At 36.9% G+C, this 15,578-nt stretch overlaps 1 protein-coding gene across 1 annotated transcript; it reads left to right on the forward strand.

Annotated features, from left to right (window-relative positions):
• Nucleotides 1–11,236: 11,236 nt before the first annotated feature.
• On the forward strand, nt 11,237–12,002 carry Smp_035500 (hypothetical protein; the record flags this gene model as incomplete). Its single annotated transcript, XM_018793334.1, has 2 exons — nt 11,237–11,585; nt 11,617–12,002. The coding sequence occupies 2 exons, from the start codon at nt 11,237–11,239 to the stop codon at nt 12,000–12,002; spliced, it is 735 nt and encodes a 244-aa protein (XP_018647857.1).
• Nucleotides 12,003–15,578: the final 3,576 nt, after the last annotated feature.

Raw genomic sequence — 15,578 nt, forward strand, 5'->3', positions numbered from 1 at the left:
TACAATTAGGCGCGGTAACTAATGTCTAACTTTGAAAAGATCGGGAATGCAATGTTGAAAACTTTGCATACCCAATACCGAATTTCTGTGTGACGAGCTAGCGTGCACCAATAGATTTCTTTGCGTGCGCTTACCGGCGTCGCAGTTTGGTTACATGTTCTCGATAGATTCTGATAAGGGTGGACTGGTTACTCGTCTGCACTAATCCAAGTGAGATGGACAGTTCTTTCCCAGTTGGTATGTTTTTTTCCAACTTTGTAAACTCATTTGTCCAAGGGAAGTGAGGGAGACAGAATTAGCAACCATCACAATGCAGGATAGTGAACTGGCTTAATGTAGTATAAGAACTGCAAAATTAGATTTCGGAGGGGCAGACGGAAGACGAGAGTTAAGAGAAGCTAAATTAATAGATAAATTATTTAGTTGACAAAAGCTTGTTAAAAATGGAAAAAACAGTGTTTAAAAATGGCGAAATGGGTAGGGCAGCATCATAGATGAACAAGGAGGACCCGATGCAGACGTAAAGGAAAAGATTGTCAAAGGAAATACAAAATTCCTACAGTTGAAGAACATATGGAACTCAAAACTAGTATCTGTAAGCCAATATAAAAGTCAGAATCTTCAATATGAGAGTCAAAACAGCTCTACCGTATAGAGTTTAAACTTCGAAAACTACTACATCCATCATCAAAAAGGTACAAGTATTTATAAACAATTGTCTATGCAAGATACTCCATGTCCGTTGGTTGGATGCCATCAGCCTACTTTGGAAGAGGACAAATGAGCCTCCAGATGACGAGGGAATTTTAAAAAATGCTGGATATGGATAGGATATAAATTACAGAAATCATGAAGCTGCATCACGAGGCAAGCGCTAAATTGGAATCGTGAAAAGAAAGGGAGAAGAAGGCCAAAGGACACACTATATCGAGAATTGGAAGCAGACATGAATAGGATAAATAGCAACTGTGAAGAACTGGTAAGGATAGCTGAGGACAGAGTTGGATAGATGATGCTGGTGAGAGGCCTATGCTCATTCACGAGGAGTAACAAAAGTAAGTAAGCTGTAATAGTAGTGACACATGAAATATAGTAATAACAGTAATGCCAGATGAGCTGAGGGACAATCGTCAGGCTGAACAATGAATGATAAAAATTTTCCTCCACGTAAGTGGGTATAACCGGACCTTATTCCAGAGGAAAGGTCATGAACTTTTAGTGCCCAAATGATTGTTAAGTCACCTACGAACTTGTCTATTACAAGAGCAACGTCATTTGGGAGTAGATTGTAGATGGGATCAACCAGTAAGGAAAAAAGATGCTACTTTATCCTGGTTTTTCCCTTTGATATATAGTCAGCCTGAGATGAATCCATGAGTTGATATATTGATTATCAGATAAACTCTTTTGTTGTGAAAACCTGAGGTGTTTATTGTTCTGTACACTACCATCAGTTTGACTCTTATTTACTTGTATTCTAATGGGAGTAGTCCCAGACGGTGAATTCATTCCTCACAGTATCAGTCCCTTAATCATCCTACAACATTAATGTAGGGTCTAATTTGTTCTACAGATATTCTACTGGAAATGTAAACGCGATACTGACGATCCCAGAGTCTACGCGAAAGCTGTAGTCAGAACAAAGGCAACTTGGCTTTTAACTTCATCTGTTTCTTAAAGTAAAACAATTAGGTTAGTACAAAAATCAAAGGAATTACAGTCATTTGGTGAAACGAACAAACATATCGACTAGCGTTGCGTGTCATATCGAAATGAACAAAAATTATGAGTCACACTGATTTAATGGGATAATATTGTCCTTCAATTTGTAAGTCACATGCAACAGGGATAGTTTACAGACACATCAGACCAGATTAACGTGGTGGGAGCTTAAGCAAGGACTTGATTGGTTACTTATAGACATAACTGGTAGTTAATCTATCTCCGTGTAAAATGAAGAACATGATTTTCGGCAACGTGTCTAGTGTGGTTTGCTTTGGTGAGTAAGTTTGACGTAGTCAGTAACCCTAAGTCATGCTATGGAGCTGACTGGTATAGGATGGTCATGAAGGATATAAGTGATTTGTTGAGCAGCGGGTGGACATTCGTGATGTGACATTTGGGCCGACGGACTTTTATATCACTCTTCTCCCCTCATCACTTCAATGGCGCGAGCTCCTCTTGAAACTGAAGTTCCGCTGACTTTTTATGGGTCTCAAGACTTTAAGGTCATCAGTGCAGATAAGACCTGAGAGCTAATTTTTAACCGGAAGATCTTTTATAGCAATCAGAAAAGTAAAGGTCTCTAGACTACATATTTTATGGTTCGCCAGTTTGCACATATTATATATCGTTAAGTGCAAAATATCCGGTTCTCATGTGATTTTACAGCCAGGAAAGAAGTGGGTAGGCAAAACCCTCTTCTCGATCTTCATTGCAAAGTTAGGGTATGGTATACCCACAAATACTCTGACAAAGTCAACAAATATAGCATTTATCGATACCTTCTGGTGCCAGTAAGCTATTCAAATTCCCACTTCTAGGAAGAGATCGCGGAATTAGGAGCTATCATTACGGAATACGAGTTGGCCTTAACGAAATATTTTATTTTTGTCAATATACTCCTTCATTTGCCCATTGACAAGCTCTTCTGAAGCTTTGGACAACATTGGAAATAGTGCAGGTAGTTTAGAACACTTTAGAACTCTTCCGTCTCCTTTTGTTAGATTTGGAGATAGGTCACGTTCTCTCATTCAATTCGGAGTTGCTAGAATTCTAAAGAGTGTCTGATCAGCTTACAATCCAGTTTACAGGTGATCTCTGCACACTACTTTAGAACTATGGAAAGAATAGTGACTTGTCTGAGAGTAAGGATTTCAGCTCCCATAACACCACTTCAGTACTTTAGTGTGTATTTCCGGAAGTGGCAGTTGGTGCAAGGGTCATAGGTGGAAGGAGAAAACTGAATTATACCGAGAAATCTTGTAACAAAATATTGGCTAAGTTAAGAAAATTCGAAATGTCACCGCGCTGGATAGCTCTTGAGGGCGGTAGAAAATTAATTTCGTGCACGTGTAACATGCTGTTGTGTGCACCTTCGAACCGATGTTTCTCAGCTTATGGTCGATATTTTGCTATTATATTAGGTCCCGCGCATTTTGAGGAGTTTTAGCTCATAATTTATGGCAAATAACCCTGGTCTGTCTAAAGGTTTCTTCTCCATGCGTAGGGTTGTTTCAGCAGTTATAATTTGTCTTTCAAGTCAACAAGATATGATATAATTATAATTTTATTGTTAAACAGGTTCGCACCGACGTATTTTTAGAATTTAAAAAATGAATTATTTTTCGTGAGCGTAAGTAAGTATCATTTGTAATGCAAGTTAATGTTGACATCCAATCGTTTATTGAATGATGATCTTTGTGCTAAAGTACAACCCGTGTGGGTTTGCACTTTCACGTTTTTATGATTTCTTCTGCATCAGGATAAAGCTCTCTGTAGACCACATCAATAAACTCAATTGAGTTTTGTAAGCTCATGCGTAGAAGGCATAGCTTGGGAAAGCTCTTATGAAATACTATTTAGAGGACAACAACAGACAGTAGCAATAAGCATTCATGCTTATTGAGCGCCGCAAAAGTTTGGCTTCATTTCCCTATATTTACTGTAAATGATACCTACAGCCTACGGAAAAATTTGGCATTTCCAGGTAAACATATTTCATTACCCTAAGGAACTCTTAAAAAGCTACGACCAAATTATGTGAAGTGTACAAATTCTGAATTCCGTGAAGGATCAGAATTTCGTCAGAACAGCCATAAGCCTAGAGAATTTATTCCCGAATTGTAGAAACGAGCATCCATTTGAAATTTCGGTGACCAACTTCATGTCCATCTGCTTGATAGAATAACTTAAACATTAACACGAACCCAGGCTAGCCTGTTTCAATTTCCACTGTCAACTTTAATACTGATGAGTACACCATTGATCATAGAGAATCTGTACTCAATACACAACTAGACAGACACATGATGGACCTAACGAGAAGACGCACAGAAGATTATGGAAACCTGGATTCTCACTAAAGGCTTGACAATTGTGGTATTTGTACCAAAAAATTCTTTGTACTTGATCGTTCGCTTATTAGGAATTCCAAGTGTGATACAACTCCGCCTGTAGCTCTGTTACAGTTACTGCCGGTCCCAAGCCCGGGTAAAGAGGGAGGGTTGGGCATGATGTTAGCGACCCCATCCCATAGAAAACTAACCAGCTAAAAAAACGCTAATCAGAAAAAATGAGTCAAACCACTTAAACTCCGCCCTGGGAGTCGAAGGAAGGATTATGACGCCTCATGATGAAAGCCGAGATCCTTCGGAAGTCATGAGGCCGATGCCTCTTCTCACAACCAGATCAACAAATTTTATAGGTGAATAGAACGTCCGGACAATGTGGGAGACTGAGAAGACCAGTCAAATAGCAATGTAAATGAGGAGATACAAGTTGGCAGTACTCGGAATCAGCGAAACCCATTAGACACAAGCTGGACAACAGAGGCTAGGTACAGGAGAAATGCTGCTGTACTCTGGTCACGAAGGGGAAAATGCTCCACACACTCAGGGAGTTGCTCTAATGCTGTCTAGAGAAGCACAAAATGCACTTGTAGAATGGGAATCTCATGGATCTAGAATTATCAAAGCATCATTCAAAACAAAGGAGGAGGGAATCACAGTAAACGTTATCCAATGTTATGCGCCCACAAATGATAGCAACAACGATGATAAAGATCATTTCTACTCGAGGGTACAATCAATCATAACTAATTGCCCAAGAATGCACCTGACCATCCTGATGGGAGATCTAAATGCTAAAGTCGGAGTGGACAACACAGGATATGAAGATATAATTGGAAGACATCGACTAGGAGAGAGAAATGAAAATGGGGCGAGATTTGCAAATCTATGTGCATTCAACGAATTGGTTACAGGTAGCACAATATCTCCACCCAAGCGTATGCACAAAGTTACATGGATCTCTCCGGACCAAAGGACAGGGAACCAGGTACAACATATTTATTATTATTATATTATTATTATTATTCACAAACATCTTATGGGCACATAAGTGCTGTGAAGAAACCATTTCGGGTTTCTTCAAAAATGCAATAATACACAATTTTCAATAATGTTAGCATTACATTTGCCATATTTGAGAAAGGAAGGAAAAATAAAATATTAATAATAGGATAGTAATAATAAATCAGATTCTGCGTAGTTGGCAAGAATTTTGAATTGATTTTGAAGGAGGAAAGGAAGAAACTAAGGAAATAGAAATGAAGGAGTCGCGGAATACGCAAATATCTTAACGCAGAACAAGAATAAACAACTATGTATGTATAGCAAAAACGAGTAATAAAAATAAAATAAAATAGAATAAATTAATAAGTAAATAACTTATTATTGCGGTAAGATATGACGTTAGAATAAATGTTTGTGCGAGCACAGTCATAGTTTCGGGTGATGCTATCAACAAAAAATTCCGAAGGACAATGGAAGATTGGGGAGTTAAGAGAGGATCTGACATAGCTTCAGATCACCACCTGGTTGTGGTCAAGATGAAACTGAAGCTAAATAAGCACTGGGGAAACAGCATTACAAAGATTCAATATAGCCTTCCTTCGAGATACTGACAAACTCAACGAATTAAAGATAACTCTCAACAACAGGTTCCAAGCCTTACACGATCTACTCGAAGAAGAGAGCACTAATATGGAAGACAATTTGAAAGGTATCAAAGAAGCACTAACTTCAACGTGTTAGAAGGTGCTGAGTCGCAAGAAGCATCATCAAAAGGAATGGATCCCTATGGGAACCCTCAACAAGATTCAAGAAAGGAAGAACAGGAAAATAGCAATTAACAACAGTCGAACACATGCAGAGAAAGTCAAAGCACAAGCAGACTACGCTGAAGCAAACAGGCAAGCGAAGAAGAGCATTAAAACCGACAAGCAGAAATACTTGGGCGAACTAGCAACGACGGTTGAAAAAGCCGCAAGAGAAGGAAATATGAAACAACCATAGGATACAACAAAGAAACTAGCAGGGAGATATAGTAAACCGGAGAGACCAATCAAGGGCAAAGAAAGAAAGGCAAGCACGGAGATTCAAGAACAGGAGAAGAGATGGGCAGAATACTCCGAGGAACTGCTGAATAGGCCAGCTCCATTGGATCCACCGGAAATCAAGACAGCACACACAAATCTTCCCATAGATGTCACTTCACAAACGTTCGGAGAAGTCAGGATGTCTATCAGACAAATCAAGATTGGGAAAGCAGCAGGACCTGACAATATACCAGCTGAAGCACTCAAGTCACACATTGAAGTAACTGAAAACATGCTCCGCATTCTATTTAAGAAAATTTGGGAGGAGGAACAAGTGTCAACGTACTAGAAAGAAGGACGCCTCGTTAACTTACCAAAGAAAGGAGATCTGAGCAAATATGAGAATTACAGGGGCTTCATACTGTTCTCTGTACCAGGAAATGTTTTCAGCAAAGTGAACCGGATGAAAGACTCAGTAGACGCTTATCTCCGAGATAAACAGACTGTATTACGTAAGGATCGGTCATGCATAGACCGAAATGCGACACTACGGATCATTGTTGAATAATCAGTTAAGTGGAATCCGTCACTATACATCAACTTCCTTGATTATGAGAAAGCATTCGATAGTGTGGGTAGGAGAACCCCATGGAACCTTCTTTGACACAATGGAGTATCTGAGAAAATCATCAATATCATCTGGAACTCATACGACAGACTACAGTGCAAACATGTTCATGAAGGAGAGTTGACAGATGTATTCCAAATGAGGTCCGGAGTCAGACAAGGCTGCTTACTCTACCCCTTCCTATTTCTTCCGGTGGTTGACTGAATTATGAAGACCTCCAGATCTGAGGGAAAGCACGGAATTCAATGGACAGCCCGGAATCAACTAGAGGGTTTGGACTTCCCAGATGACCTAGCCCTCTTATCTCATACACACGAACAAATGCAGATGAAGACGACAAATGTAGCAGCAGCCTCTGCATTAATAGGCCTCAACATACAAACGAAAAAACCAGATCTTCGAATACAACACAGAGAACACCAACACAATCACACTTGATGATGAAACTCTGGAAGGTGTGGAATCTTTCACGTACCTGGGAAGCATCATTGATGAACAAGGACGATCGAATGCAGAAGCTAATGCGAGGATTTACAGAGCAAGGGTCGCATTCCTACAATTGAAGAACAAATGGAACTCAAAACAACTGTCAACTAACTTCAAAGTGAGAATCTTCAATACGAACGTCAAGACAGTTAGTTCTACTGTACGGAGCTGAAACGTGGAGAACTACTACATCAATCGTCACGAAGATACAAGTATTTATCAACATTTTTCTACGCAAAATACTCAATGTTCACTGGCCAGATACTGTCAGCAACAGCGTTTCGTGGGAGAGGACAAATCAGCTTCCAGCTGAAGAGGAATTTAGGAAAAGACGTTGGAATTGGATCAGACATACATTAAGGAAATCACCAAACTGCATCACGAGGTAATCCCTACCTTGAAGTCCGAAAGCGAATCAGAAAAGAAGAAGACCAAAGAACACAATACGCCGAGAAGTAGAAGCAGATATGGAAAGGATGAATGGTAACTGGAAGGAACTGGAAATGATTGTCCAGAACAGGGCTGGATGCAGAAAACTGGTGTGCGGCCTATGCTCCTCCACGAGTGGCAACAGACGTAAGTAAGTAAGTAAGAAAGTAATATCCTAAGACTGATTCAACCCTTATTTTGCTTTGACTCCATTATTTTGCTGCTCGCCTTTTTCTACCAGCCTTAAATTGTACTGTTTCGGGTATTCTTAGGTAGCAAATCCGTTTGAATACTTATAATAGTCACAATGTCACTAATTTCTGTAGAACTTAGAAGAATACTGATTTGTCTTTAAAGACAAAGATGAAAGAAAAAAAGTGAATCATGTAAGTAATTCAGTGTGTTTGTGAAACAGAATAAGAATAAACGAAGATATATGCATTACAGAATGAGTTCAAAGTGATAAAAAGAAAATAAATCATAGTCGCAGTAAGACTTGATCGTAGAACAAGAGTTTGTACGGTAATAGTTTGGAATAATGCAATTAATTTCTTTACTAACTGCAAAGAATAATTGCCAAATATCAATTTGTACGGGTCATATATGCGTGGTAAAGATAAAATGCATCCGAAAAGTTGATTCATTTAAGTGTAACACAAGATTTTATGTCTTTAATTATGAATACTCGCCAAGTGAGAAACAGCGAATACGGTCTAGTCATATTACTTTGCCTGTGAATCAATGGAGCGGCTAAGTGTGCATACTTATTAAACCTAGAGATGCTGAATAATGTTTGCTCAGTGGACTGTATGTCAGTAGTTGACGACAAATGTCCACTAAGTGGTAACTGAATGAGGACACTGAGTTACAGCTTGAGCTAAAGTTTATCCCCATGAAAAGGAAGAAGTCTTTGGTATTAAAACATTCTTGGACAGTATGATTAACATTGAATAAATGCACGCGGCGACCTGTCGCTTAAGTAGATACTTTCGATGAACATTGGTTTCTATAGTGTCACAGAAAAAATTGCTAATTTGCACTAGCTTCTGATAAAAACACATCTCCTGATTCTGCTACTTTCTTATTAGTACACATATGAAAAAGAATACCATCTATGGAACCCTGTAAGACTATTGGTCATGTTGGTATTAAGTGGATTCATTTATGCTGCTTGAATAATTGATGAAACCCGAAATTGTAAATTTGCCATGATTTGACTGTTAAATCAACAGGAGATGACTTGGAGGCCACATCACTATCTATACCGACTCATTATATTGTGACAGCCGGTAATATGCTGTTTAGAACTTCTAAAGAACACACTTTGGCTGAGGATAGAACAATACACGTAGAATGTAAAGGGATAGGTTACATGAAGTGGCCACGATTCCATTGACAAGTCATGTCTAACCGACTATGTGTTTAGCGTTCATCACTTCTGACCTCTCAGTGTTAAGTAATGAATATGAGTCTTCTCAGTTATTGTACGTTTGGCTTTAAGGACCGTGTGTTTCAGAAAAAATATTGGTGCGAACGAAAAATACGCGTGACTGACGCCTGAAAAATACTCAAAACTTCAAGTTTGCCGATTCGCAACAGCTGATTCAGCTCCCTTCTTCTGACTTCCCATCTCAGCAACAAGTGTTTTACAGTACGGCTTCTTCTGCTCTAAGCTGACGCATTGTTTCCATGAATAATTCGGCTGGTTACGTGCACTTACCAAGACACTGAAGCTGGTAGGTATTATTTCATAGGTAAATGACTCTCTGTATCCTTATCGTATCACAGATAACAGGCAAAATTTTCTAGCCAAGTATGTTACCGCATTCAGGATTGGGACTGCCTCACAAGAGCGGCTGAAGTTTGATTGTCAGATAAACATTTATATCTCCTTGTGCGCCCCATAAAACGTCAGGCTCCGTCAATAACCAGAGATCGAGAAATGAAATCAAAAAACACAATAACAAATAAATATCTCGAATTTATAAGTCGATGAATAGCACAGAAAACAGATTCATAGCATCGCCATCACCAGGAATGGTCATGGTTCTGCTTTGATTTAAATTTTTAGGTCTTCGGTGTTAGTTATAACCACTGAATAAATTTTAGGCCGTTACAAAAATTGTTTAAAAAGAATCTAAAATTACCAGTGTTTGAGTTATGTGAGTCGAGGTTTCTTCGGGTGGATTACATCTTAGAACAGTACACTAGTACAATGTGTTAGTATTCCATGCGCTAGATCTTGTAATGTGTTACGAAATCTGAAAGAGTCAGTTATTTCACACTGCTTGCATTTCACTTAAAACAGCATATTAGAAGTTCGGGTTTTATGGAAGGATACTAAGTTAACGAGCTTTCTATTTTCATTCACTTGGTACACTAACATCCCGTTTCTACTATCGATCGTCACAAAAGGAGAACTTGCAAAACTGTATGACATCATGACTCAAAGTAATTTTGCACGGCATGAGAGATAAACTCCAAAAGCGTCGTAGTACAAGGAAGGATAATGAAAGCATTATTCGAAAAAGATAACCGATAGCTATCCTATAGTGGCAGTGTCCAATGTTAACAGACATTACCGTAAGCCTCACTCTATGTCATCGGTTGTTGACAAAAAGCGTTACAACTCAACATTGTTCTAAATGTCCATTTTTACCAAACTTCATAATCTGCAGGACGATCATTACAATGTGGAATGGTAATGTTAATACTCTAATGAGGAGGTATTTTTTCAAATTCTTTGTCGTGAAACCATACTTTTCTGATAAAGCGTTGTCCATTTATGCATATACTTTCTCACTTACATGCGTTACGTTAAAGCCAATTGGGTTCATGTAGTAAGAGCGTGTACGATTACACATGGAATTGACAATTAGAACACGTTCTTAGTAAATAACGCATTGCCCGTTAACTGTAAATTTTTTTGTGCAGACATTCGTCTGTGGCAGTGAAACTTCACACCTCTAGCGAAGATTTGCTGTGAGCATTCTTCTGTCATTAACTTCATTGTCAACTGTGATTCCATGCCATGTAGATAAATGTCTTTACCAAGTATAATTTTCAAAATAAAACCAACGGTGTAAACGTTTAATTAATGGCAGAAACTTGAGACGAGAGCGTGTAATTGTGCGTGAACTCTACATAAATTGAAGGAGGGAATTGGATAACGTGATGAGCATTTGATCGAACAGTAGACGATCCATAATATATTCAGCTACATTACAAACACCGGGTGACGAAGAAGGTATATATATCACTAGTTCCCAACGGAAGTCGCCAAAAGAGACCTTTTGACGCGTTTCCTCTTGATTTCTCCCTTATTTGATCGATGATTCGCGTTTTATTCCCCCATGTTTGTCTTCCTTCTCTTTTGCTTTTTGAGGATGTATATAACTTCATTTTTTAGGTATTTCAATTGCATTAAGAGATATGGGGTTGTCATGAAACACAACACCGTCATATTAACATTTAACTGTATTAAACATTTTGAGTTCTGTTGTTTTTTACATCAACCGAATGTGCAATGTAACTTCCTAGCATTTTGTTTAAGTTACTGTTGTCAGAATAACAGAGTTGTCAATTTTTCAAAAATGGGCACTGATACTTTGAGTCCTGTTAGAGATAATTATGCAAAACGTAAAGTGGTAGATCACTGCTGTCCGGAATTCGCCTTTAAACCTGTGGCATTCACTCGAAAAATCGATGTTGGGTCTCCACCTAAGGCTGGAGCTTTCATGCATAGATTGCTAAAATGTGATACTCAGTTTAAAATCTTTTATAATCGAGGTGACTTTCCTATTGCTTTGGAGCACGATAGCAAAGGAAACAAAATCGCATGGAAAGTGGAAATTGAAAAATTGGATTACCATCATTATTTGCCACTATTTTTTGAAGGTCTAGCGGAAACTGAGCATCCATATGAATTCTTTGCAAGGCAAGGTAAGTAAATGAGTATAATCTGAAAATAAAGGTGTCCATGATTTGCTTGAACACGGAGGAAACAAAATCCTTCCTGTCATACCTCAACTTATAATTCCAATAAAGTCTGCTCTTAACTTACGCCAGCACAAAGTTTGCTGTACAGTCCTCAAAGCTATTCAACATTTAGTCGTTTCCGGCGAAATGATTGGAGAAGCTCTTGTACCGTACTACAGACAGCTTTTACCTGTTATGAATACATTTATAAATAAAAACAAGAATTTAGGCGACGGAATTGATTATAGTCAACAAAAACGCGAGAATCTGGGTGATTTGGTCCATGAAACTTTGGAAATACTTGAGATGCATGGTGGAGAAAATGCCTTCATAAATATAAAATATATGGTACCAACTTATGAGTCATGCATGCTTCAATAATTTAAAGTATTAAAGACATATTTTGCCATTTCTGATCAACACTATTCTTTGTATTAACTGGGGGAACAAAGTTTATCAATAAGAATTGGTTCCCCAAACTTCTAATATTCAGATCATCAATATCAACACTTTTGGTTTATATCAATAACTACCGTATTTTTTCAGCCTTTTATTGTTCTCACCTGAACAATTTGTTAACTTACCAGGTGTGTTTCAAATTTTGAAGTGTTTTGTAATTAGTAAGAACAGTTTGATTTATGATATAGCTCCATTTTTGTAGAAGAATTCACGCAAACATCGCTCGGTATATTGTATTTGTGTATATATTCTTTTATTTTAAGTTTCAGGAACAGCAGTATAATGATAACGATACTGCGGAATCTAGATTGTTCTATTTTCTGAATGAAAGATTGCCTTGTTTTATCTGTTTATCTTTTATTCGGCTGGAGATTTATTCCCTCTAATAGTTTGTATACTTTTAGTAGTGCTTGAGGAGAATTGTAATGAGAGTATGTGAGGACGAGTGTGGAAAATTTGATACTTGTATTCACTTTTTATTTATGGTAATCGGATATAAATTGACTAATATGATATTTAGAACTTATTTAAGAGAAACAAGATGAAGTAAGAATATCGAAAAGCCATCAAAATCAAAGAAAAAACAGTGAGAAACTAGTAGGAACGACAATATACTTTTATGGCCTCTGCCAGTAGTGCATTAAGCTATAATAAATAATAACATAATATATTGGCCGTATAACAAAAGAGTCAGTAAAGAACCGAGGTTTTCTGGAAAGCTCATTGTTTTCTCAACAGACAACAGTTTAGAAGATGAATTTTTGCTTAAAACTTGGCAAACTAGTAACCAAATATAATACAAGTCAATTTATCCGTGTACTAGCCACTAAAACTGCTGTGTGATTTTCTGAATGGTCAAAGTTTAAATACGTTGTATTAGGTAAATAAAGGTGATATTAGAGATCTAAAACGAAGCTCTTGATATACATAGTCTGTCTTTTATTGAAGAGGATGAAAGTAAAAATATTACATCGTCAAACAATTACTTTTAAGCGTCAACATTAGGACGTGGCTTATTGAGATCTACCATATACTGAAGAACCTTCTTACTTACTGATATTCTTAGTCTTTGTAAAGTATTGTGGTGGCATGAAACTGCTATATATCAGTGTGCTCTGTTTATTTACTTAAAACATACATTTGCTTTTGAGCTGCTTCCTGAAAAACAAGGCCTTGTAAGTTTTTCCATCGTTATTTAATCAACTGAGTTTCCTACTTGTTTATCTCATAAGTCGATTTATTCTGTAAACCCTCCTTAGTTCAGTAGTTGTTTAGGAGTTTGTTTTTCTATCATTGTCAAGTCTACTCTTCTCACTTTTATTCATTTTTCAGATATCTATACCGTTTATTCATAGCATAAAAACTTGAACTAGTGTAAATGTGTGTCCGATATCAGATTTGTATCTAGTTTTTTCCGAGTTAATACGTTCAGGTTTAATTACTTGATATATCAGAGGGTTTTTGATTCGTCAACATGTGATCAAATAAAGTTTCATTAAAGCTTTTCCCACAATAATCTGTTCATCTTTTATACATAACATCTATTTGGTAGTTCTACAAGGCAACAGCAGTTTTTTGTCAACTCACATTTTAAACGTTCAGTTTCTAAAAACTACTTAATCGAAAATCATAAATATTGACTACAAACAAAACGTCTAAGTCGGACAGCTTCAATGAAAGTGTTTAGTAGAGATGTTCGTGACTAAGTCACACGTAAAAACTTTAAAAAAATAATATCAACATTATCAAACTATAAGAAGTTCACTAACATATTGATTTCCCATTTAAAATTGTCTAACGTGAATTCATACTCTTGGGGGGATGGTCTAAAGGACATATGAAGTGTGCTTAAAAACGGAACAATTTTAAGGTGTCTAGCAACTGAGGAAGGAAGTGACTGCTTGTAAAAATTTCACAAACTCACACCAGCAAGTAGCTTAAATTCCTTGTAATACAGCGCACCCAATAAACTGGATGGTGATCTTTTAAAACACTTTTGTTTCGGCATTGGATCAATCTTAACTGTCATTTTTGCTACAACTCCATTTGAGTTGTGGAGAGGTAATATTGACTTACTTGGATTTCATCCATCTATGTTTCTACATATATCTTTCGCGTCTACAAGATTACTGAACCTCACAGTTATGATAGTATAGTGACTAAAATAACTGAGGTCACTATTATAGTTTATCCAGAGAATTACTTTTCAAATTCCAACCGAATAGATTTGGGAAGACAAAACTGTAACAGCTAGACTGGATTTGTAGATATAAATTAGGGAATAAATATGTTAAGTACACAAAAAGTATTTAAACGTAATATCACTACCCAATTAAGTGTCAGACAACAAATAATCAACTGAAAATAAAAATATAGGTCAAGAAATAACAAGCCGTTCTCAACTTCTGTTCTTTTGATAAAGAATATATTAACGCTTAAGTAAATACACTGGTGGAAGTACTTTTTCTTTAGGATTTTACATGAAGAGAACTTTAGATGCGTGTTGCTAATCTCACCACTGTTATGGTAAAATCATTCACTTTTTTAAACGCAGCGTAAATCAAATAATATTGTATGCGGGGTGAATTTCGACAAATATGGGAACAATACTGCATAGAGTACTGTTGGAATCATCTTTACGCCTTTATGTAAAAACAGTAATACGTAATAGAGGGTATAGAAATATTTGCTGTTGTATAAGGGAATAATGATAATCTTAGGTATAAACCTGACAGTAAAGCGTAATTTTTTAATGAATGAGACTCAATAAGGAATGAAAAACTGTACGAATCAAGCCATTTAACTTAGTCATCAACTTATAAGTCAGCTCGTATTTAATTAATTTTTGGTCGATTAACAGAATGATGAAAAGTTCCAAACCAAACGTTCATATCATTATGTAGCCAATGAACCTATATAAGGTTCAGTGATAACACAAATACTTAAAGCGATCGCCCGTAAATTACAACAAAATTGTAACCAACAGTATAAATTTCTTGGCTCACTTTATTCTGGTGCTTGTGCTGATGATTATATTTGGTATAACGATGCAAATTTAACCGCCAAAAATTAGATTTAAACAATTTGGGACACTAAAAATGACGACAGTGAAATCATACTTCATTGTTCGTAGGCATAACTGTGAATTATAAATATGTATGACTTGCTGTAGATAAACCAATTATCATTAGTCATATAGTGAAAAAATGATGCATTAATAAACTTCTCGACCACGCGCAAAAACATTCACCGTATGAGAGCAATTTTTACTCTTCTTCAGACTCAATAGTAAATGTGTACTATTGAGACGTCTGAAAATATAACAAATGAACTGTTAAGCTATAAATGATCTTTATAGGTTATCTAGTTACTGTCAGCGTGTGAAGAAGGTCATCTTAAACATTCCCACGTGTATTAATACAAAACATGTAGGATATGGAGAAATACGTATTATTATGCATATAGATAACAGTTAATTTAAGACATTCAATGTCAATC

The sequence above is a fragment of the Schistosoma mansoni genome, chromosome 1, assembly GCF_000237925.1.
Source record: "Schistosoma mansoni strain Puerto Rico chromosome 1, complete genome".
In the NCBI taxonomy this organism is placed as follows: Eukaryota; Metazoa; Platyhelminthes; class Trematoda; order Strigeidida; family Schistosomatidae; genus Schistosoma; species Schistosoma mansoni.